The sequence below is a fragment of the Patagioenas fasciata genome, chromosome 4 (genome assembly GCF_037038585.1).
Source record: "Patagioenas fasciata isolate bPatFas1 chromosome 4, bPatFas1.hap1, whole genome shotgun sequence".
In the NCBI taxonomy this organism is placed as follows: domain Eukaryota; kingdom Metazoa; phylum Chordata; class Aves; order Columbiformes; family Columbidae; genus Patagioenas; species Patagioenas fasciata.
This window is the reverse complement of record NC_092523.1, coordinates 56,581,450-56,607,299: the sequence shown is the minus strand read 5'-3', so window position 1 is coordinate 56,607,299 and position 25,850 is coordinate 56,581,450. Positions and strand designations below refer to the sequence as shown.

General features: G+C 41.7%; 1 protein-coding gene across 2 annotated transcripts in view; it reads right to left on the bottom strand.

Moving 5' to 3' along the window:
* ARHGAP24 (Rho GTPase activating protein 24) overlaps positions 1-25,850 on the bottom strand; it is a 204,797-nt gene that overhangs the window by 110,762 nt on the left and 68,185 nt on the right. For both annotated transcript variants that reach the window (XM_065837033.2, XM_065837037.2), the window contains one exon: positions 17,126-17,213. In XM_065837033.2, the coding sequence (XP_065693105.2) occupies positions 17,126-17,213 (88 nt within the window). The remainder of the gene's footprint in view (positions 1-17,125; positions 17,214-25,850) is intronic.

Below are 25,850 nucleotides of genomic sequence, written 5' to 3'. Positions count from 1 at the left end.
ATCAAACTTTTTACATGCCATCACCCTATCTGACCCTTGACAATGAAAGCTGGGACAACAACATCCTTTTCAGTCCTGACCATGTGGCCCCAGCACAAGACTTTCAAGAGCAAGATTTTTGTGAGGTTGCATGAAAGGTTTGGTCAATAAGAGCAGGATGGTTTGCAAAGGTTAACTGGGATGTGGAGTGGCAAGGGCAGGACTGGTGCTGCCAGCTCTCGGAGACAGAAACACAGCCAGCTCTGAGGGAGGGAGAGCAGCAGAGGGGAAGCAGAGGCTCGTCAGGGATGAAAAGGGGACTGCAATTCTTTCCTTGAGCAGGACAAAGAGAAAGCTGTAAAAAGACACTGAGTACAGGAACAGCCAAAGGCCTGGCTATTATACCAGTGCTTGCTGCCACAGGGTACAAAATCTGAAGTGAACTGGAAGCAGCAGCAAACAAGTGGGTGTTCTCAGCTAATTGCCTGGCACTGTATCAGGGCAGAGTTCAGCCTGTTTACAAGCTCTTTACATCTGTCTTTGTATACTACTTTGTCACCCACCTCAGCAGAAGGAATAAAATGCATTTGGAGAAGCTGGTCTCTGAGTGTTTAGATTAAATTTAAGCACTACTAGTGCTTTAACTACTAGATAGACTGGTTTCACAACAAAAATCAAGATGGGTTCTCTGTCATGCTGGAGATCAAAATATTGCCTGACAGAAGTCAGGCATTGGTGTCTCACATGCTCAAAAATACATCTTAGATTTAAACCTTGTTTTGTTGGAGAGCTGGCCAAGATTAGCCACTTCAGTATATAAATCAACAAAGAGACTCCTAGAAGAACTGTCAGACACCACATAGCACAGATCTCGCCATCAATTCACAAAAAGCAATTTTCAAATTAGTGATAAAGGGAACATGAACTCTACTGAGCAGTAGGGCTGTGCAAAACCTTGATTTTTTCTTTGTAGCAAGTTATGTCACTGAAAGAGGAAAGGGCAAGATGAAGAGCTAAGTGCAGTATTTAATCTTTGCTTGTTCTCTTCAAAAACAGGTTACATCCAGCAGACCTCCAAGTCTATATCAAGGCTGAAATAGTCCAAAAGCTTTTGGGAGAGATTTTAATCAGCTCTGGACTGTGGATTACCTGCTTCAGAAAATAAACATGACATTGACATGAAAACAGACAATAATCAAAAACCATCAAGGATTTTACTTACAGACCAAGAACACAAAACACCTTAGGAAAAACATGTGGCACTACTGCCTGTCAGATGCAAGGACTCAGTGGAGTCAAGTGACTCGAGCAAGGGCTAACACAGTTTGAGGGGGTGTCACACATGTCATGCACACCACCAAGCACCAGCAATACTAACGTGCACCTCTGCATGACAGATTGTATCTTTTCACACAGCGATTTGATCTGTTGAGTCAATAGTCACACATCATTGAATTACTATGAAATAAAAGCCTTATTAAATCTCTCCCCAGCCTTTGTTGGAGCAAGCCCACTTTATGAGCAGACTGAATCTTCAGGGCATTTTCAGGGGACTATTCTCTATTTACTTTAAATAATGTGTTGATATGTAGCTGATGATGTTAGAAGAGGAATTAGAAGAGTTGGTGCATTAAAATAACAACCGCAGATCCACCAATACTTAGTGTTACTCTGAGAACACAAACCCCAGTTATCCCAGCCCTGGTGTCAATGCTCTCTACCAAATGTATCTGAGCTGTAGTTTTATTACTGAGGTACGTAAGAGTCCCAAGAGATCAAAAGTACTTTTAAGTGGAAAATCACTTTTCACGTTTTTATTTTCTACACACATGGACAAACCTGTAAACAACAAACAGACATACATACGTACACCTATTACAGCACCTTCTTTACAAGAGCCCAATTCTCTGCAAATCCATGTTCCTTTAAAAGGATTGACATGTAAAAAACCTTTGGCAATTCTTTAAATGGGTTTTAGTGCACTGAAGTCTAACTCGCTTTTGACAAGGATTTTAAATGACAATCCCAAAATGCATTTGAAGTCGACAGAGAAATTACAAGTATAAAGTACGTATTACAAGGATAAAGGCTGGTTGGGTATCACAAAAATATACAAGGCTTAATAATATGGAACCACAGTAAACAACTGTTGGTGGCAAAATCACACACACCTCTGGAAGGAAGACACGCTTGTCCATGGGCCCAGCTCCCGCCACAATGACAATTTTCTGAAGTAGCACCTCAGGTTCTCCTACATGCCTGTGCTGCTGATCTCTTGCCACTTTCCAGGAAGAACTACTGAGTTCTATAATCTTACGTTGTACACCATTTTACATATTTGCAATATATTTTTTTTAATTTAAAGTACAATTACGTAAGACATACTTCAATGTTTTTTTTTTTTATATCACAAGGCAGCACAGATGTACAAAAAATGAGATCGTTACATTTTGATAATCATGGAAAATACTGTATTTGGTAAGTATTGGCAATATTTCTCATATTGCACTACACTTGAACAGCTAGGTTATTATTTTCAAGCTACACTCATGTGCTTAATAAACATCAACTCTAAGAAAATTATGCCCTCTAGTTCCAGAAAAACAAAATCGGAGTTATCTGGAATATGCCAAAAAATATCCCCTAATTATGCATGTTCCCCATCATTTCTGTACAAAGTGCATCAGTGGAAGAGGGAGAGACAGCAAGGAGAGCATCACTTTATCCAACACTTGCAGCCAATCACCACCTGCAGCATATCTGTCAATATATCCCAAACAGAGAAACAGACAGCCAATACACAAATCAGGAAAAAAATTGGAACAGCTAAAAATGGCAATGGTTTCAAATATCCATCACTGTCAAAGCTATGACCCTTCTATTGGCATTGTCCGAAATGGAACAGATGGAAGGTAAAAGTGTTTTTATCCGTCATGGGCCCGTAACAGCCTGCAGGCTGCTCTCCCTGCCTGAATTTTCCTTCACCATTACCGAACTGTTCCTCTGCAAGACTGCAAATGCAAAGACAGCACACATAGGCACACATGCCTTGCATGAACAAGTTTTTTATTATAATAATTTTTGTGCTTTAGCTTAACTTGACCCTCCATTGGTAAAATATCAAGGCCCAAATTACTTCATGTTGACCCAGTATGAACACTCCCTTTATATACCTTTTTGGTACCCCACTATTTAATTCTATTGTTCATTCTCCTTATCTCCAACCATCATTGTTTCTTCTCATACCTTGCTTTACTGTTTGGATTGCCTGCTGCTAAAGGTCTGCTCTCCCACCTCTGTGCCATTTCATTCCCATAGCTGGGGTGCTAATATTTTGTTCTTTGAGCAAAGATGTACGTGACAGTTTAGGCAAGGTGTGTCAAACTAATTTTCACAATTTTAGTACTGTATAAATGTATTTATAAAATTACAATCGGCCCTTTGAAGGTAACCACAAGGTAGATGTGGCCCCTGGTGAAAATGAGTTTGACACACCTGGTTTAGGCAGTTTATCAGAGGTTTTTCCTTAAGCCCACACTCTGTTCTTCTCCATCCCTAGAAAACACAGTCCACCCTTAAAGGTGACAGCAATCCACAACACAAACTGGGAGGCACAAGGCAGTACGCACCCTGTTCTTCTGAAGGAAACCAGGCCCTAGTGTAACTAATCTTGTTTGGGGATGTTTATCCAAGTTCAGCAAGGTCTTCTCTGAGACAGCTCATTCTCTCATCAGCCTGTGTAAACCTCCTGTTATTACCCTCTAACATTACTAAGAGCTTAAACGGTGTTTCTGTTCTTGATAGACACATTATTCCACCATGGTTTGGGAGCCCCTTGCTGGTCCCACAGGCGAGCAGGACCCACTTGCTTTTGTGGTGTCCGAGGCACCCCTGTTCCTCTCACCACTGCAGCACCCAAGGCATCGACGCAGTTGATGTTATACCACCACAACCCTCCCCATCCTATCTCTTTTTGGAGACAGCAGCCAGGCAGGCACGCTGCCAGCTCCTCCAGCCAAGGTCAAGGACAATAACTCGCTCTGTGCTCTGGCTGCCGAGTGCTGCCAAATGGTAGCAGATGGTGTCTTCCCCCCCCAGACGCCATCGCTGCACTTGGCAAGCTGCAAAGATCACCCTTCCCCGGGTGTTTTCCTTCTCCCTCCTCCACACAGGCATGCAGCAGACTGGCTGACAAGGCTGTCACATTTTCCGTGTCACCCCTGAAAGAAGCCCTTTGCAGAGCAGATCCTGCCGCCAGCCTTGGCGGCGCACAGAGGAAAGGGCAAGCTGCCCCTGGACACACCATGCAGCCCTAACGTCGCCTGCCAGGTACAACTTGTTTCAACCCCAAGCAGCAGCCCTTCTCCTCCCACAGGAGAGACTGTTTGGTCTGCAGCAGAAGTGACCATAACACCATCAAACTCTGCTCCTTGACGTTATCCCTTCATTAATCATCACCTACATTGTAGACTAGCTTCGTTAAGATCTGAGTCAACCTCATGCTTGTAGTTTTAAGCTATCTTCACAAAAGTACATCAACATGTTCCTCCTTGTTACTTCTTCCAGAAAATAAAAGCTAACCATTCACTGGAGCTATGAATATAGCAGGAATCTGAAATACAGCACAGAGGATAAAGATTTCACAAGCAGCTACACCCATTAGCTTTATAAAAGACATACAATTTAATTAGCAGAGATTTCTATGTCCAGATGTAGCAGTACAAGCTACGACTCCACAAGGAGAGATGATACAAGTTATCCTGTAGAAAGACATCCACATCCCACAGAAAGCTCTGCCTTTCCTGTCAGAGGGGTCAGGCTAACCTGGCTTTCACCACACTGAATAACAAATCAATGTGATGTACTAGTACGTAACTGTGAAACTGGCACATACAATGTAGAAATTCTGCTTTTCAGCCTTAAATTTGACACCTGTGCTGAAGAAAAAAGGACAGGCAAGGGCCTCACACTCACCATGGGCTTAAAAAGATTTATATCAGTCCTCTAATACAAGGCTGAAAGATGATGCGTTATTTTCAATTTGGATCAGTGTTCCCCTAGCACCAGTAATGGGAAATGGGGAAGACAGAAGAACCTACAGAAAGACTAGATGAAGACAAAAGGATTTGTGAGCTTCTCACTGCCACAGCCATGGGGCAGATGATTAGATCAGGCAGGAACACCCAGGCACATGAGAAAACACAAAGCACATTTGCCTTAAGATCTGTAGACTTTAGGAAAATAATTCAGTTCCTATTTGGGTGACCTAGGCAGTAGGAAGTACTGGATTTTGAGGATGTTTGACTAAACCATCCTTTAATCCAAAAGGAGTCTGCATTTCCCACTGCTTTCAGAGATGAGGGGGTTTCCCAAGCTCACTGCCTGAGTACTTTTGCCTCCTACATCAGGGACACGAGCTCTTGGTGGCCCAAGGAGCTGAGATCTGCCTTCAGACCCTATCACCAGCTTCATGTACAGCTTCAGGCAAGCCACCTATGGTCTCCCCTTCCTGCTGTTTGAAGTGGGATACCACCAGAGGGGGTATATGCATTTTCTTGGTTTACTTTTTGCATCTGCACAATTTCTTGCTGAACACAGCATCAAGCACAGAAATGTCACTATTATTATTATTATTACTGCAGAAGACTAGCAGTACACCCCACAAGATAACCACATCTTGAATGTCTATACTTTGGAGTATCCCTCCGAAGCATTTTGGTCTCACTACTTCCTACACTAAGTAATGAAAATAGTGGTGTAATCAAGTACAGATCGTCCTTCAACAGCCGAAATACAGAAAGTGCACACAGGGAAAATGCAATGAAAACATTACCATCGTAACAGGTGTAAAACTCTGCCTGTTCACTTAAGCTGATGGATCCTCAATTCTGTGGTCAGACGTAGACGGCAAAGTAATCACCATCAGAGTTCCTCAAAGTAACAAAAATATATATCTTTACAAAAATATTTTCTCAAAATGCCCGATTTACCACCACTTTCTGTTTTTCCCAGTACTGTCTTCCCACTTCACAGAATTTGTTTGGTGATCTAAGTTTTGAGCTGTGCTTCATGATATGTCAAGGATACTGCTGTCATGAAATGAGTTAGAAACTGAAGCCCTGAACAGGATATCTAACACAGAAGTACATCTATTACTTCACTAGACTTTTTGATGTCACCACTAGAGGGACATAAATGAAGCTACAAAAAAGAATGAAGCTAGTAGCTGTCAAATATGTCATTCAGACTGCCACTGTAGCCAGAAAGATAAAAGGCATTTGGGGCTTTTTTGAGACACAAGGCTTGTATAATATCCCAGAATATTCCAGAAGCATCAACACACATGACTCCGTATTGGCAAACAAAATGGTCTGTAGCACGTAGTTAATGGACATAACACAGACAGTGCTGAAAGACCTACTGAAGTTTCAAACTCATTCAAGACATAGAGCTGGGTCATCATTTATATTCAGCCCCACAGAGCCTGCACTACTGAAGTTCAAGAAATTCCACACGCCTAAACAGAACAACAGAAAATGACAATATTGCTTTTTTTTTTTCCCTACTTGGTCAACAAGTCACTTTCAGAAATTGTCAGAGCAACAAGCTCTCATTCCAGTTACCTTTCTCACTTTCCATGGGCCACTGGGTTTCATGGAAACCACCTCTGCCTGTCTGGTACCACCTGAGCCATCTGCCAAATTCAGTATTGCCAGTCAAGCTCAGATGCTAGCTACAGTGCTGAGGTGAAGAAAAAACTGGCAAAACTCGTCACAGCTGTGATTACAACTGGTGGCATTTAAATAGGGTGGGAATAAACCATGTCCCCAAAAAGTAATTTTCATGACAACATGAGTTACATCCTCTTTAAAAGCAAATCCGGTGTACACACACTGACAGTGGCAAACATTCACCACAAACTTGACCTCTAAGGTCACATTTATGCCATGTAAGTTTTTAAAGACACCATCCCCATTATGTTCCAGACTCTCATATGCAGCAGATGACCTGCAGAGTGACAGCAGTAGGTCACACAGAGAAGCTCCTCCAAATGTACAATATTGCTAACTTAATCTATGAAGCAGACACATATCAGATCACATGCATCACAAGTTAAGCAGGGCCAGTAAAAACAGTCTGCTTCTAAATGAAAAGAAACAAGTGAAAAATTACTTCTAAACAAGGTATGTAAAGCTGAAGTTGAGTAATAGCAAAGAAACCGCCCTCATTCAGTATTTTTTACTAAGTCTGTGCAGTCTTCTGCTACATTAAATTAATGCCACTGAGAACATATGATTGAAAAGTTAAGTGGAATTACTTTACAGGAAAGCAAATGGAAGCTGCAAGTGTGTTGAGGAGTTTTCAGAAGTGCTTCATCTATCTTCAAAATAGACCGTAACTAGGAAATAGGATTCAAGAAGCACACAATATTACTAATTCTTCTATTATACATATAAACACTTTTAACCTATAATCTGTACTCGTTCACAAAGACAGAAGGGATTCAAGACAGAAGGGTTTGTATATGCAAATTTGTGAAGGCTCATGTTTCACTAACTTCAAAGTTGCACACCCAAGCCAGGTGAGTGAGGATAACTTGTCCTTTCTGTGCATACTGCAAATTTCAGAGAATATATTTAGAAAGGACTCTTTTTAATTTTTTTCTTTAAATTGTTCTTGCAAACACATTTAACTCCTGTGGTTTCAAAAGCAGATGGCCTAAACTGCTATAGTTTTTATCAGATTACGCTTTGTCCGACTAAAAAATATGAATGAATATTACTATATTTAAATAAATACTGTTTTAAATCAGCTATTGCAGGCTGTTCTATGCTACATACAAGTGCTGGAGTTCTACCAGAAAATGGATCACATCTTCTTGGAAAAGGGGCCCCATCTCCCCTTGCAGGACAAACAGGACCTTTTCTGGTAGTCCTTCAGTAGCCCTAAGACTGAGTTCCACCAGTCTTGGTCTTTAAACAGATGTGATATCACAACGGTATCTTTTGCATGAAGAACCAGAGGTGTAACTACTCATATCACTCCACAACTATGTGTCACAATCCTGGTCTTCCCCGGACCCCCGGTATAAAGGTTATAAAAACTTATTGCTGGCTATCACTAGTTCAGACTTATATTTCCTTAACATCATCAATTTGCAAGGCTTGTATTTTGACAAGGATGCAGGAATCAGCTCCATTAAATGTGCACAGACACACGGGCATGGAGAGATACTACTTGGTCCAATGTTATGGAAGGAGTCACTGCTGGAACTGGAACAAAAAGTTGCAGGTATCTGGAACTCAGTGCCATCCCCCTGTGCTGTTCAGCAGCTGTGACAACAAAGGGATGTTACATGCATTGACCTGAAGGGATCAGAGTTTGAAATTAGCAGATTTTATGGTGCCAGCAAAACAGCTTGGAGGCATGGCCCACCATCTCATTTCCCAGGGATATAAGACTGCGGATGGTTTGGGTTTTGCTTTCCTAAACACAATGAAGTAGGCAACCCTATTATGGGCATATCAAATATTTGCACATGACAAGAACTGCTGCTCGGGATGGAAAGTGTTCATTCCCACTGAGCCCTCACCATTAACCTTGTGAGAAACAAGCAGTAAAGCTTCAGCCGGCTTCATTTCTCTGGCTCACTGACTCCATGCAGTTCCAGGGGTTGCTTAAAAAAACCCCAGATTTGTTACAACTTCCTTTGAAGGACAAGAACAAGACAGAACGTGCTAATACGTCCACATGCAAACAAGTGGCTCCCTAACAAATACATATTTGAGAAATCACCCTGTTAATAGGCACAGCAATGTGTTCAGGGGATCTTCACTAGGAAATGAGCAACGCTCAAAGCTGCTTTAGCACAAGATGCCGTTACACAGAGATATCTACACACAGAAAGGCTGGTGCCTGTTTGATTAAACAGCCTGCCTGCTCCCTCCAGAAGATATCAGAGGCATAATTAGTTCAAGCCAGCAGTATCAGCAATGCCCTTGAGGTCCCATGCTCCTGACAGCTAATGAAGAGGCACTGCTGGCTGTCAGCGTGGGCAGGGGCACACATTCATCTTCGTGGCAGCACCAATTAAATCCACCGAGGTCACACCAGGAGGAGATCAGAATTCAGCACAGGGAACAAGTCAAAGCAGCTGACTGGTTTAACGCTTTGTCTTTGGGTTTATATCATGCAGAAAAGGGAATCAATTCTGTTCTAGCCATGCTGATGGTGAAGGGAATAAAGAGCATCTGCACAACAGCAAAGGCAGAGAGAGTACATCAGTGCTCAAGTCTGCGCACTGCGGAAAGGCTTTTTTGCAGCAGGATGGGAAATCTCTGAAACCACAAACAACTCTTTCCTAAAGTCAAGAGAAAGGAATTTGCTTAGTGCATTGTGTTCCAACCACTCTGCTAAGCATTCAGGAAAGCTACTTGCAATACATATGAGAATATCCTCACCTTGGATGTGGGCATTTCCCTTGAGAAGATTAAGCAGCGAACTCTTGCTCTTTATTTCTCACAAGGCTACATCCTTATGGAAAACAAACACTTCTAATTCAAAACAACAGGGTTCAAAACCTTCTAAAACATCTCCATCCTGAGACATCACATCAAATTATACCAGTCATGCTCAAACATGTCAGTTAATCATCTGCTCTGTTTGGTGTCTTGCTGTAGAGTCAAACCCTCCCCATCCCACACAAGTCCTGCTGTCATATGCCTTCTTGGACTGCAAAGTATTAATAACAGAAGACAATAATATTGAAATAGAGGCTACAGTAATTATCTGGTATCCAACCTGCTAAAGTACATAGGAGCACTACAAACAAAATTGCTTGTTTAGGCAAACAAAACCACTTATCTGTAATTCCTGTTTTGCGTTACTTGTGTCCCTTAAGGAAAAAATGCAAGTCAACTTATCAAATCCATATTTTCAAGGCCTTCATGGACCCTTAATTAAAAATTCTGCCCATCAGTACGTGGCACGAATTATCACCTACTGTGGCCTTCCCATTGCAGATGTTTAATAACTCACAGCTAAAGTCTCGAACGGCTTCATCTGCTAAGCACTGTGTATCAACAGGGAACTGGAGAGTTTTCAATAACATTACAACACACTGGCAGTTATTTATCTTAAACCTCACCTTTACTGACAGTAAAACCAGGGTGACACATACACACACACACAAAACAGATTGCTCCTGACTCAGTCATGAGTACACAGGCCTAAGCAATCTAGGGTGATCTGAATAATACAATGATTTAGGTTGGAAAAGACCTCTAAGACCACGAAGTTTAACTGTTAACCTAACACAGCCAAGTCCACCACTAAACCATGTCCATAAGTGCCACAAGTACATGTCTTTTGAACACCTCCAGCGACGGTGACTCGAGCATTTCACTGGGCAGCCTGTTCCAGGGCTTCACAACCCTTTCCGTGAAGTTTTTCCTAATATCCAATGTGAAATTCCCCTGGCACAACATGAGGCCATTTCCCCTCATCCTATCACTTATTACTTGGGAGAAGAGACCAACACCCTCCATGCTACAACCTCCTTTCAGGTAGTTGTAGACAGCAATAAGGTCTCCCTTCAGCTTCCTTTTCTCCAGGCTGAACAACCTCAGTTCCCTCAACTGCTCCTCGTGACACTTGTGCTCCAGGCCCCTCACCAGCTTTGTTGCCCTTCTCTGAACTTACTCCAGTACCTCAAAGTCTTTCTTGTACTGAGGGGCCCAAAACTGCACACCGGATTTGAGGTGCAGCCTCACCTTTAAGAGTGATGAAGGTATTAAAAAGAATGCAAGATCTGTCCTGCAGCAATTCAACATCATCATCCTTTGGAACTAAAAAATGCATTAAGCTTTGAGGAGTGAAAGCCTATTGCAGCACTAGAAGCAACAGTTTTATTATCCAACCTCTTCTGTAAAAGGAAGCTTAAAAAAAAAAAAAAAAGAAAAGAAAAGGAAAAAAAGCCCGAAACTCAAACCTACTTCATGTTCCCTACCAGAAGAGTTAGTCTGCAGGAAACTTCATTTGCCATATGGTATGCAATTACAGACATAAAGGAATAAAGAAAAAGGCCCATGGACACCTTTTTTTACATGGCTGATGAAAAAATCATGTTAATATTTTCAAAGTTCTGGGAATTAATATTTCACTCCCTCACAGAGATTCTCTAATAAAGCCACAGGCTTTTGGGAATTGCTCTGTATTCAAAGGCTTCACAAGTCCATAAAGTCAGTCTAGCAACCCGATGAAATGCTGCCCACTGTTCTGAAAAGCACAGTGTAAGAATTTCATGCCAGAAAAAAAGAAATTGAAACATGCTGTGAACAGCAGCCACTCAAGTTCTCCAAAATAATATAAGAATACTCTGTAGGGCACTCTCCACAACAGCATTTGGTAGCACTTCCCTTACATCAATTTGTAAAACTTACTGCAGGCTCCTAAGTTACCTGAAAATAATTCTTAGGAGAGAAGCTGTGATGCAAAAGCAGCCAAATGTTTGAACAGTATCACAGAGGAACAGACGGCCCGAGTGTCAGAACCAAGTACACAGCAGTCCAGGGAAACTGCTTTTCTTTCACACACTGTCCAGCTGAGGCATTTGGGTAGGTACCTTCAGTATTTTAAATATGTCATATTTTTATTTATATCCAGTACCACTTTCTACGTGAAAAAGCAATAGTGAGTTGTCTCATTGCAGCAATCCCCTTGGCCTGTTTTCAATTCATACCATAAAAGGGAACCAACACTTCTGCTGCTTAACATCACCGAGAAACTAACTGCTCTCTGAAAGAAGTATGTACAGAAAAACTGTGCACAGAGAGAGCTCATCTAAACCAGAATCAAAGTGGTGTGATTTTACTCAGCACTGTGTTTGGGCTTGTTCTCTTGACTACAGCTCTCAGGCCTGACAAACTGACCCTAAGCAAATGAGAGCGTGCAGGGCTGAAGGTAACTCCTGCTTTTGGCAGTCTTCACCACCCGCACATCAAGAAAGGTCCCATGTTCCCTGATGAGAAGGAAGATGGACCAGGAACCAGCCACCCCAGAAACCAGCAGACACACAAGTGCACAAAAAAGCCACAGCAAAGACTACAAATAACTTATCTTAAATATTACAGCTATTTCCTAACAGCCTGAATAACCCCTTAGAATGATACCGTGCTTTGAATTGGAGACACCTAACTGGGGCTGTACTGAGAATAGTTTTGAAGGGTGAACAGACTTTGGTAACTCAGTAATGCCGAAGTACCAATTCATTCGCATAAACACAAATGCTGGATTATGATACCTCGGCAGTGGTAAATGATACAGCACAAGTATGTCAAGTTTAAAAGCAAAACATTCCACGAGGAATATACAAAACCAACATTTGGAATTTTATGTTTCAGTTTAAACAGTTCTAATAAAATATTAACACTCCTGCACTGAACAACTCAGAGATATCACTGGGGTATTTGTATCTGTAGGGAAATTCATGCCTTAGAACACGGCAGCAAACAGATCGCACGCTAGCAAACATGGCCCTACAAGTAAGCTCATCTTCAGTGCTGTTTCTTTGTGAAATGTGAACACAATACAGGTCAGGGACAAAAAAAGACATGATATGATAACATTCAAATGGTGAAATACCAATGAAGTGGTGATCTGGCTTCTTAAACTTGAGGCCAAGCTACAAAATGATCTATCACTCTCACAGAGCAGGACATTAGCCACAGCACAAGGATCTTAGATAACAGCAACTGGGATGTAGCAGAATGAGCAGTTTCATTTCCAGGACCACAGTCCCATCATAAAGCACATTCCTCTGCCTATTAAATAGCCATCATCTCTACTTGGCAGTTACCCAGTCCCAGATTATTTTGAGAAGGTGGTGCTTCCCAAGTGCACAAGGAGACCAGGATTCAAGTCCTGGGAGCTCCTGCAAGCATCTCAACATCCTCAGGAATGCCACAGGCTCTTATAGTAAGGCTTTCCATACTGCCCTTGCTCAAAATGCCTTCAGGCATCAATCCTTGGAAAGTCCAGGGGACTCTAAAAGAGACGCTCAGGCTCAAGCCTTGCGTGAAAAACAATGGATGAGACTCAGGACTCAGGTTCCAACTTCTCTGCATTCAACTCCTCCTGGAACAAACGGGGTGCAGCAACCCCGACCCACTAAGTAATCGAGACCCCTCACCTGTGAACCACTGCACATGCAAACACCGGTGCTTTCACGTGTCTTCATGGAAGTCACAGTGACACTCTGCACCCACCTACCAACAGGCAGCATCTAGTTCACCAGGTCACTTGGTTCACTTCTGTGCAAACACAAATGCCTTCCCCCACTACAGCTACGTAATAGAGTTAAAACCCTCAAGTCTCCTTTTGAAGGAAGCAAATACACAGAATGAGGCTTTAAGTTCTAAACACAACTAATAACCACCAGCAAATAAAGCAGAATCATTTTGGATAAACCAAATCACACAGCTTCCCTATGTGTGCAAACTTCCCCTTAAGAAGTTATTTATTTAAACTCTCTTCTGGTTTCTTATGACTTATGAGTCAGGATGGACTTAGGTTCTTACAAAATACCTCTTCCTCCCTGTCAAATTTAACAAAAAAAAAAAAAAAAAGAGGCACTTATCATTTTAGTCCCATCCAGTCATTCGCTATTTAATTGCTATTCAGGAACCATCACCAAAAGTGATATGAAACATTCCTCCAGGTGCCAGAGAGGCTGTTAATAACCAGAAATGTAACTAATTGCCTTGTGATCACCCTGACTCTGGTATAGGAAACTCCAGCAGAGGAATGCAGTGTGGGCCTCGCGCTATACAGGAGACAGTTTTACTCCTCTGAAGTAACCTCATCAGCATAGAAGGGGAAAAAAAATATCACTAAACAATGTAATGACTTAAGGAATGAACAGAATGTTTTGAAAATGCAAATTAAATGCATCTGTATTTTAATTACAGTTTGAAAACTGCAAGATGCTTGTCTCCACGCACATTTCTTTCATTCATCTTCAGAGATGAGTGTGTACAGAGAATTAGTTTCACAGTAAAAACCAACTCCCACATACATTCCCAAAATAATTTGCATGTATTACCAATAAACAAACACACACACAAGTTTCCAGGCCGCCCACAGACGTGACAGACAAAAAGAGAACTTGTCACCATTGCCTTTGGGACCATAGCTGAAATTACTTCGATTTTTACTATGGAGAAAGCAAAATGCCAAAAGCAGCGTGAGCTTCAGCGCCATACATTTAACACAATGTTCACTTAGGCTGACAAAGTTAAAAAAAAAAAAAAACAAAACCACACAAACAAACCTGCAAATAGATTCTGTTCCTCTGTAGCTCTTTTCTCACGTGAAAGCTAACAAAGGCGACACAGAACTTTGGCTACAAGGTATTTTTCTCTATTACAACCAATGAGCTCAGTTTTGTAGCTGTCAGACTATAAAACTGAGTTTTATATTGGGTCACTAAGGGGAAACAAATGACCATCAGCTCCATTACAGAAGGCTGACAATACTCGCCTTGAAAAGCAGCAGTAACACAACAATGGCAAAGCTCACTTCATCTTTGCTTAAAATACAGCTGACCATACTTCTACAGGCACTGCGATGCCTCCACAATCAGTCTGAGTCTCAGTTTTAGTTTGATCCCCCAGAGACAAGTGCCACAGCATAAAATGTCCCATCTGAACTCCCAAAAACTTTTGTCATGAATTCTTAGCATAGTATCTCATCAGGAAAATTGCTCTAGTAGGAAATCCCTGCAAATTACTTTTTGATTTGACTGCATAGAAAGATAGTAAGAAATATTTTGAGAAAATCGTGAGAGCATTGCCTATCAGTGCAGCAGCCAGTACTCCCATTGTCAGCTATGCAGCCCCAGGTTTAACTTGGGCAAGAAGGATGCTGAGGTTGGGCACAGAAGGGCTCAGGCTGGAAGGAAATCAAGTGAGGGGAGCTGACACCTTGAAAACCAGCAATAAACAGCCAAATTATCACAGAATCACAAAGTGGTTGGGGTTGGAAGGGACCTCTGGAGATCATCTAGTCCAACCCACCTACTAAAGCAGGGTCACCTAGAGTAGATCGCATTCTGGGAGCAGAAACAAAACAAATGGTGGTTATGACTTAACAGCATACAGGTAACTTAAAAACTGGGTGAAACATAGCATTTGCTGGAGTCTCTCTACAGTTCAGGCAACAGCCAGGTACTGTGGTATAAGCATTGAAACTCGGCAGCACATCAAGTACAGTCTGAAATCCAAATGTGCTGTACAGCTCCCTCAGGTACCAGTGGCCTTTGGGACAGCATCATACATAGAAAATGAGTGATCTCTGAGGAAGGTGCTTCAACATGGACAAAAGGACCTGTCTTCAAAACAAACATTCCACTGTTCGAGCCTTATTCCATTACCATTTCCTACCGCTCTGTTATCAGCCAGATTCCTTCCCATTATGAAGAATCACAAGCTGTATCTGAGGAACCTTTCTGCAGCTCAGTGGTGGCAGGTTCCCCCCAGGCAGGGATCCGTGGTGCCACAGAGCTGCCCGCACGGCTGCACAGGGAGGTTTTTCTGCCTGCATCACACACATCTCAGGCCATAGATAATTATTCTCCACTCCAAATTCACACAGACCACAGTTTAACCTGCGGCAGGAACTAAAGATGCTTCTTCCAGGGTCATGTTTATCAGGAGAGGAAGCATCATCACCAAAATCAGTGCCAGTCTACTCCTGTCTGCTCAGCACATCCCCTCCACAGCACACAGACCCTGCTGCAATAACAGCTACAACTGCAGGAGCTGGCTTCTCTCTTTCCCATCTACAACATCCAGAATAAATACCAGCTTTGCCTAGAAATTTTAGGTCAGAAAGTATTCTGTGTGCTCTGGTGTGGAAAAAGAAAATTTAAAAAAAGCAAGCATTTTTTCTAATTTAAAACTCTATTAATTTTCAGTCGAAACAAGATTTTAGTAAACCCCAGGCTTGCAATGTTAAGAATCGGTTTCTTCCAATTTTGAACAGATGAAAGATATAGACCTCAGTAAGAAACTTTTTAAACTGTGGCTGAGTCAAGCTGAGGTAAATGTTAAGTGAACCTCACAAACAGATACCATGCTTGCTTTCTTTGCATACTAACCTCTTATTGCACATAGCTTTCATAATCAAATTCCATGCTACGTATAGAAGGAAAAATAAAGCATCCCTGTGCTGAGCTGTGTCTGCAAATTCCACCTTGCTGTGTTCATCCTTACCTGCTGAGTGATTGGCCTCCTTTGCTTTGAAGTCTCCTTCATATTTCTTACACTTCTACAACATATCAAAATCTCTGTGCATCCCTCAAGACTCCTACATTTTTGCCTTGAGACTGATTATGGTTTAAGATCAAGAACATGGAGATGAGTTTCAATAAACATTATCTTACATTTACTCTTTTAAACGGTCATAATGCAAAAGTAAATTGGAAAGTAATATGGGGATTAACAGAATATATTCAATAAACCTAATGGGCTAACTGGATGCTGAGAAGTCTAGCAAATGACTGAGGCAATATACACAGTCAGGAATACCACTCAGTTGACAACGTCATGTTCTTTAGACAAATCTAACCCAGGAGAAAAAAAAAAAAAACAAAACACACCACTAAAAACAAGTTTAGGGTTTCAAAGCAGCAACGCTTGCTGTCATTACAAGCTGTTTAACCACCCACAGCAACCAGGGAGAATTCTTATGGTCATGATACCAACAAGTCCATGTGCTATACTGATAAGCTGTTGATGCTAAATTATAGATTACTTTATTACCACCGGTCACACTACTCCATAACATCCAATATAATCTAAAATAATTATGAAATACACTTGCACTGTCACTATGCCACTCAGTGGTGCGGCCCCTTCCTGTGGAACAATGATATTTTACATTGACAAATAAAAAAAAGTCCTTTTCCTGCACTGCCTGGACGCAAACAAAAAATTATGAATCAGAGTATTAACAAATTAACCAATTTTTTTTTTCCTTAAATTGAATCATTAATCACCGTCAGCTTCTGTTCTGGCAGAACAGACGCGGCCATTTGTCACTGAGAACAAAGCTGCAAAGGCTTATTTTGTGGAGTATAATATCCTACCTGGAACAACTTCAAAAAGGAACTTTCCTGGACTTTCTTCATTGCAGGGATGCTCAATTACTCTGTTGCCAGGCAGAAAGATGGTACCCTAAAGGAAAAAAAAAAATAACATAGGATCAAAACTGCTAACATGCTTTCGAAAGACTAACCCTTCTCCTTTTTGGACTGAAGCATAAATCAATTTGCAGTGTTGCGCCTGGGCAGCTGACTTCCAAAGCGAGACTGAGGAAGGATTATCCCAAAAGCCAACATCACAGATCCCCTTCATTAACCAAGGTATTCAGTAATGGCTCTAGCTTTTTTTCATCTGTCAGCTTTTTGATACCATGCAGATTTTTGTACTAATGTATATGTACTAATTCTGCTGTGCTGCAGGAGAAATTGAAGACTAAAAGGGCCAGTTTGAACCTGTCAGTAAAAAGCTATGAAATCACAGGCATGAGGCAGATGAACTTACCACCTAGACTACTTAGCTAAAGCCAAAGGATACATGGACAGCAGAGTAGCCTCAATCTGCAGGACGCACACCCCATTTCCTGCTCTGTGCCCTTTCCCTGAGCAGCAGGACAGAGAAAAGATCCCACAGCACTCCCTGGCACGCTGCAAAGCCACAGCGGGCACAGCGAGCCCTGGTCAGAGCTGCACTTGCCCCAGGCAGCCAGATGTCAGGTTACCTCTGTGACAGGCACTGAAGACCTTGATTGCAACTTCACTACCTGAAGAAGGCAGATGGGGAATTTTAGCTGTGCGTATTTGTTAACACTGGTTACCGAAAACAATGCCTGATGTGGCACTGCAACACTCAATACATTTCTGAGGCTGCAGTGGAGTGAAGACACAGCTACTTATTTTTCCTCCCTCTTTGCCCTGCTGCCACATGGGATGGCTAAACCACCCCTTTCCTCCAGGAGCTCTTTTCCATTTTCAAGTATTACAGCTCCTCCTGTTTCCTCCTTCGTTAGCAGACAGCCCTTAATTATTTTGGAATGGCTATCCAGGGGCAAGGTTTTAGAGAAGCATCCTAGGAATTGTCTTAGGTACAAGGTCTCTGTCACTGTTAATGGGACTTAATGCCTACTTACCAATATTCCCTAATTAATGCATAACAGTGCCCCTCTCACCACAGTAAACAACCTATATAACCTATCTGGCTGTTTAAGCCACGTAAGCACCATTTTCCACATCAGTTTCACCAAACTCTGCTTCTAAATATTTGCCAGACCCCTAATCTAAACAGTAATAAAGATATCCCTTTGCAGGAAAAATGTCAATTCTGATAATCCAGCATTTATCTCTACGGCCTTTAACCTTCACTACAAGAAGTATTTACAATCATTGGGATGGCAAGACATGCAGAATGCTGTAGTATTTTCACAAATATGTCCTTAGAAACCAACAGGAAAAAGTCATCTGAAGGAACAAGTAACAGATGTTTCACAAAACCAGTATTTGTACCGGTTGAGGTGAAGACTGAGCTCTACACTGACTTGTCAGTATATTGTTGTCTGCCTGCGGGTGCAGCGTGCCCCAGGAAGCCAAAGACAACATGCACAGGTGTTTCATCAGATCAGACAAAATCACCTCCATGAAACACTATGATACCTTCTACTGAAAACAGATGAAACAGAACAGATTCTGCTAGGGGGCATTAGCAGTTGTGGGCATCTTTCCTGCTCACTCCACATGCATTAAGTGCCCTGGTCCAACAGCCCTACCAGAAGCTATTTTCCTTTGTTCCTGCTACAAGCAGCAATTGTTGATAGGCAAGACCACAATTACAAAAAAAAAAAAAAATAATGGGAAAAGATAATTCACAAAATAGCTCAACTCCTCATATAACAGCTGGAGAAAAAAAACCAGCAAATATAAGGAATACCTAAAAAAAAAGCTTCACCCAGCACACAGGATAAACAGAGCAAAGTCTTAGAGTTTTCACTTTGGAATAAATTTAACTGGCTCAAGAGCTTGTACCAGTGAATGCGTGCAGTGTATTGAAGCTAATTATATGTCTTGCTATTCAATTAGACAAAAATATAACATTAAGGAAACCTAGCCTACAGCACTGTAAACTAAAATCAATTTAAGAGACAGTAAATGAAAACTGCATTCAACTTTGCTGTCAACTCATTAGCAGTGCACACACTGCAGTCTCATTACAATGTGATGCTTACTGATTCTTTGATGTAAATTCCTTTTATTATTTACCTTAGAGATAGTTGGCTTAATGATGTTTCTGAGAACATAAGAACAAAATTATCATAGTATTTATAACATTAGCACCTTCATTTCATAGATGAAACCTATTTCATCTACTCAAATGTGAAGCCTAAAGCCACATAGGCCAGCTAAGTTAATATGAAGGGAACCCAGATATGAAAACCATACAGAATATTGCTGTGGTTTAAAAAGAAAACATGTCCACAAATGCTGATTTTATTTTACTGTCTACTTTCAGAAGTATTATTGGAAACATGAGTACACATAAAATACTTAAAAATATATATGTGTGATTTTTTTTTTAATGAGAAAACAGCCTTGTTTGTGCAACATGCACCTGGATGGCCCAGACTAGCAAGCAGGAAAAGCCTAAGAGACCGATTGCAGCTCTTTCACTTCCCATTCTGTCTGCTTTCACACCCAAATGGGCATTCACCATTCAGCAGCACTTCCCCTTCAGCAAGTGCTGCAGCCACCTAGAGAACTGCACCCAGGCAACCCGGGGTGCCCCTGTGCTCCCTTTCACAGTAGCTGGCAAGGTGTTTCACAGGAACACAGGGACAACCAGGGAACACCTCCCCACCCTAGGGAAATCCCTGTGGCCCCTCACATGGCACAGCTGCAGTCCCCGTGCCACTGTCTCCTTGCTCAGCTGTCCTTCTGGGCCCTTAAGGTGCGAGACCTGGCCCATCCTTCCAGCTGGGATAATTCAGAGACTATCAGAGTTGCAACATTTTAAAAAGCTCTATTTTTCCCACTGAGCCTCTAATTCCAAGGGGAAAGAAGAGAAAAGGAACTATATAGTCTTAGACACCTAACAAGACAGTAATTTGCACATAAAAGATAAAGGTGATTTCCAGAGGAAATACATGTTTTTGACTTGGGTATCAGTGCATGTAAATGTTCCATAATTAGAACACTTCACATTGCTTTGTATCAAACTCTACAAATCATTCTAAACTGCTAAAAAAAATAAAAATCTCAACCTAAGACTACAGATTTCATCAGGTTTATGTTCTGCTCCCAAAACTAAAGAAGGAAACTGGCCCTAACCTAAATCTCTAACTCGCACTGCTGTTCTCTGCATGGGCTGTGCCTCCATCAGGTCAGAAGCATTTTGCCGAGCTCCTGTTGCAGTAAAACTGGGTCTTTTTTTCAATTTCCAGCACGTCTGTCCTTACCAGGACAGTTGTGCTTCTCTAGCTGAGCACCGAGGGTGACTCACAGGATGCAGGAGAAGTTTTGGTTGCCCAACTGGCCTTTTCCCCAAGTACCTAGCACACTTTCAAAGGAGCTTCTCACTCACACGGTATATTCCTACACCACACTGTTGCTTCAAACCAAAGATCACCTCAATAGCAGCACAACATTTTTGTTAAAAATCTGAATATACAAAGCTTTGAACTCAATAAAAATTACTACTCAGTTAAAGTACCTGATGAAACACTGCAGTGCAGCAAGAATGTGATAAATTAGATTTGGATTAGAATCATAGTATTATAGCCATAGTCAAGAGATGTTTTATCCCACCCTGGATCTCTGCAACACTGAGCACCATTGAGCAGACAGAAGACATGAGGAAGCGTGGAAGAGGAAACAGGACATTCACCACACAAGGGCTTCAAGACAACCAGCTGACAGGCAGCACGCCTCTGTTTTGCACACTCTGTGTAACACTCTGTAACGGCAAAGCAACCCTTTGCCTCCTTCTCTCTTTTTTTTTTTCCTCCACTACTCTTTCCCTAGGTATGGATTCCCCATCCCTGTCTGAGCTTTATTTCCTGAAGCAGAGTTACCACCAGTGTTCAAGAGATACCACATTCTCCCCAGGAAAGCTTATGGTACAAGGAATTCTGATGCCTTTAAGATGTGGAACAGCAACTATTAACAAATACAACTTTTTTCGGTACCTCTGGATGCATTTAAAAAATGCTCAAAAAGCATGTAGACATGTGGAAATTAACTGCTTTCTTGCCAAAATCATGTCTTCAGTATTTATTCTAATGCAGTTTCACAAAGCTTAACCGGTCTATTTGCTTGCTCTAATTTGTCCTGACACCCCTTAAAAATGCTACTTGTGAAGTTGACTCCATCAGCATTCCCATCAAATGCTCCTCCTGCCCTTCCAGCTTTTGTAACAGATCAAAAAAATCACGGAATCCTACTTCTGCTTTCAGTGTAAGTGTTACGTTTATGTATCTCTTTTTACTATTTCACAGAAAACTCTTCCCAGGAATTTTTTTCTGGCACTTTTACATAGTTTCTGTTAACTCAGACAATCTTCACGTAGTTTCCCACTTTTTGTCTGTTGCCTGAGGCTGGTTAACCACAACGGCACAGAAGCGGCTGCCTTGGTTTGGCAAAGGTTTCCAGGGTTTTATGACTGCGAGAGCGCAGCTCCTGAACGAACGCAGCCCAGCTCCTCATGCCTCTCTGCAAGAAGGCTGCTACTCCAGCTGGACTGTGTCCCTCAGACCAGCTAAGAAGGTCTGCAGCCCACAATCAGGTGCCAAACGCACTCTCTCCCTAGGTGGTGCCAGACTAAACATCTCCACAGGTTGGCTGGAAAAGGTTTTCTCAGTAAGCAAGTGGTAAAGAAAAAACATCAGCTTTCATGGAGGCAGGAAGGGTTATCAGCTGGGAAGCAGGCAGGTGACAGGCAGCATTAAGAGGCAGAAAGGATCTTTGGCTACGTGTGTCTGTCACATGACTCAAAGCTGTGTACAACGCAGCGCTGTTGTGTCGTTTGTCGGCATTGCTGTTTCCAGAAAATCCTGAGTGTCACACATAAGAACAACTGTGCGCTTCAACTTGGATGGCACCTGACACTGAAAAATACTGCATTTATTGGACAATAATCTCAACATCACTAGTGTTCACAAGGCAGCAGCCTGAAAGCCATCCACTGTATTTCATAGTAATGCCTGTTCATAAACCCAGACTTAAAAATATACCTGGTATGTATGCACATGCATACATACATATATATATGTATATTTATACATGTAAAGACACACATGCACTTATGTATTGTGCATTTATAAACAGGTAATGCATGGCAAAGAAGGTTAAAGTAAACTCATAAGCTGATACCAGTTAACTATAAACTCTCATTCCTCACATAACTACTGTTTTTTTGCTTTCAAACCATCACAAAAATGGATTACCTGAAGTCCAAGAGAACCCTTTGCGCTATCAGGAACCTACACATGAGGTGAGTGAGAAAATTTATAGCAAAGGCAGAACTCCACTTATACTGAGCTCAGTAACGAAACCTGTACCGTCCCCACTAAAAGCCTAGTTTTGACTACAGTAACCTCTTGGAAGTCTGACTTGATTTCCACCATTACAATGTATTTTCAAGATCCCAGTAAAACCACTTGCTGCAAAAGGGCAGAGCAGCTCTGAAAGCCAGCCCTTTCATTTAATTCCCCATGCAGAGATGTCTGTATGCCAAACAGGGACCTGGGAGACTTCACCAGCTGGCTGCAAACCCCGATCAGTGCTGTGGCAGAGGCAGAGAACTGCCTGGCTGCCCCTAGTCTGGAAAACAAACAAAACCCCACCCACAAACAAACAAACAAAGCCCACCACAACAAAAACCACAAGCAGCATCCCTTATCCCCCATGTAGACATTCAGGGTTTTAAATCTCATTGGTAAACACTACATAATGAAAACCAGTTTTACTAAGTACAAATCTTACTGACTTGCTGCTGTTATATATAAGTAAAGTTGGGCTTTCTAGCACACATGACAATAGTGGGACAACAATTTTAAAAGTTAATACAAGGTATAATTACTGTAAGAGAATGAAAATAACATATGATTCTCTTTATAAGAGAATAAGATTTAACTTTTATTATAAGGCTGGATTTTTATAGCACTTAAGCACCAAAGCTCTGGAAATAGTACCATAACCCCAGGAGACGATGAAGTCTTTGTCTTGCAGTTATTGCAGCCATTTACAGTTCTGCAGTATTCACAGGGAGAGAACAAGCAGCACTGTCATACTTGATGCATCCAGAGGTTCTGGAGGGTATGCAACATCCCAGGAATTAAGACAGAGGAGGACAAAGAAATTGCAAAAGAAACAGGGTTGGGCTGGGTAAAATTCAGTCAATACACAGCATACATTTTTCTGGCAGAGATGCATTGCATTTGACATTCAGTCCTCCCACAAGTGTAAAGGAGTCTTTTCCTTTACCTAAGGAAAGGCTCAAACTTACTTCTTGTTTAGAAAACTAAGCTAATAAGGTAAATTCATCTCATGGTGATGAATATCACATAGACTGTTTACTGGGCAATGAGCATCAAAATATTTATTCTGACATGGAGCTTGCAATTTTACTAGGATGTGATTACAGTAGCTTTAAAGATTTCTCCATCTTCCTCTCCTGCCACACATTTTACTAAGTGGTTGAGTGCCTCTTTCTGCTTCAGAGAAACTTCCTTCCTCAAGAATGAAGCAATCTTGGCTTGAGCAGCCACAAGAAAAAACTCCTTTTTTGTTCTACCAAAGAAAGCAAGCTCATACCAAGCTCAGCTGCAACACCACAGAAAATTAAGTTTGCCTAAAACCAAAGGCTAGATACAGGCATACTGCATGCCTACAGTTTTCATTTCTTTAGTAAGGGCAAGAGAGAAGAGTGACCATTTCCTGACCACATCTGAGGCAATACCTGAAATGTTCAAAAGCTTTTTCTAAATCTCTTGCCCAGCACCAGCCTCTACCTTCCTGATGAAAGTAAAACTTTACATGCTCTCTTCCCACCTCTAAATTCTGCCTGCAGTTTTCAAGAGTTTCAGACAGATCTTGGATTAGTACGAAACAGCTTTCCTAAAGCAGATTTTCTGTGGTATCTAGAAAAGCTTTAACACCTCTGGTTTACCCACCCTCCCCTGGTGTCTTGCTAATGAATGAGCTTATTCAATTACGTGTCACCAGCTTCTATGAGAAACACTGCTCCTCCTGCCACGAGTTTGCTTTTCTTTTCCAAGATGGTCACAGGGGGCTATAAGGAGCTGGGGAGATAGTTCAGGGGTGAGTCAAGTCCTGAGTAACTCTTGAGGGAGGTACCCACGACACGATGTGCACCACACAGGCACTACCATGAGTGATCAGGACTGTGAGTTGGGAGACAGGTGTGAAGGGACTGAGCCCAGTCAACAGGTCACAGGGTCCAGCAGTCAGGAGTGTTGTGGGAGCTCTAAAATGCAAGGTGCATTCCTAGGGAACCTGCTCTGCAATCACTGTGTTACCTACAGAAAGGACTCCCTGGTATTTCCTGAAGGCAAAGAAAAAGGTGATGTACAAATAAATTCAGGATTCATGAGTACAAGCTAAGCTCATTAGTAGATGCACACATGTAGGTTTTGATAAAATTCGGCTTCATAATGATAATCATATTTTGATCAATAGTCAAAAATAGGAGCAGGCATTACTGAATTACTTTGGAAGAAAAAGGCAGCTATGGCAAATCTTACTTCCAGTAGCTCTGGTCAATCAGAGATTCAGCTTATTATTAGATAAAACTATTTTCCAATAAAGCACAAAGCATCAAAACACAGAAGGTCTTGCTTTGCAGATCTCTTTTGCAAAAGAATTTACTTACTTCTAGTCCTGAGAATATCTAGGCCAAACCAACACAATTATTCCTCAAAAGGACAATATTTGGCAGGAGAAAATTTCAAGTATAGTTTCTCATTTACATACAGAGCTCTCCAGAGACAGTCTTGACAGAAACAGCATTGTGAGAGAATGTAACATACATGATCGAGCAGGTTAAATCAAGTCAATCATGAAATACTGAACTATACATTTTTCAATAAAAGATTCAGAGGGGGAAAAAAAGGCCTTAAAATTGAATTTGCTATTCCATCCCAGCTTCTTTTCAAATTTTGAAGAGATGGGCAACCAGTGTCACTGCACACAGTTACCCTACCTCCAAGGGACAAGTGGACAGAATTACAGTATTTGGCTTAATTTCCACAGTTGACGGAAAGACCAGGGTCTAGTCCATGGTGGAAAGAAAACGCTCAGTTACCAGAACTGCTAATGATAATCGAGTGCTTTGCTGGGTCTCATTCTGAATTACGCTTTCACATTGCGGGAGGACTAACTGAGGAGAAAAACAGTTTAACAGTCTCTGGAAACACTAACAACATTACAGCCATATTGGAAAAAACACAGCTGGATAATTAGGGATCGCTTTCAGAGCTCGTCGTGAAGACCTGACCCACTGCAACAGTTAACAGATGAATATAAGTGACTGATATCACAACACTTCAAGGAACAAACGTCACCCTGGAGCACAGATGATGGAGCAACAAATAACTTGACTGTTCGCCTCCAAACTGGAACAGCCTCAGCCTGAACACTGGGCCCAATCTGGGGTCCTGCATTAGAAGGTGGGTGCAGTCCCAGGGTATAGAACGTGGAAATAATGCACAGAAGCAATCAGAGCAGTAAAACCCACAACCTCTCTCTCAAAGCTGGTTGACAGGCC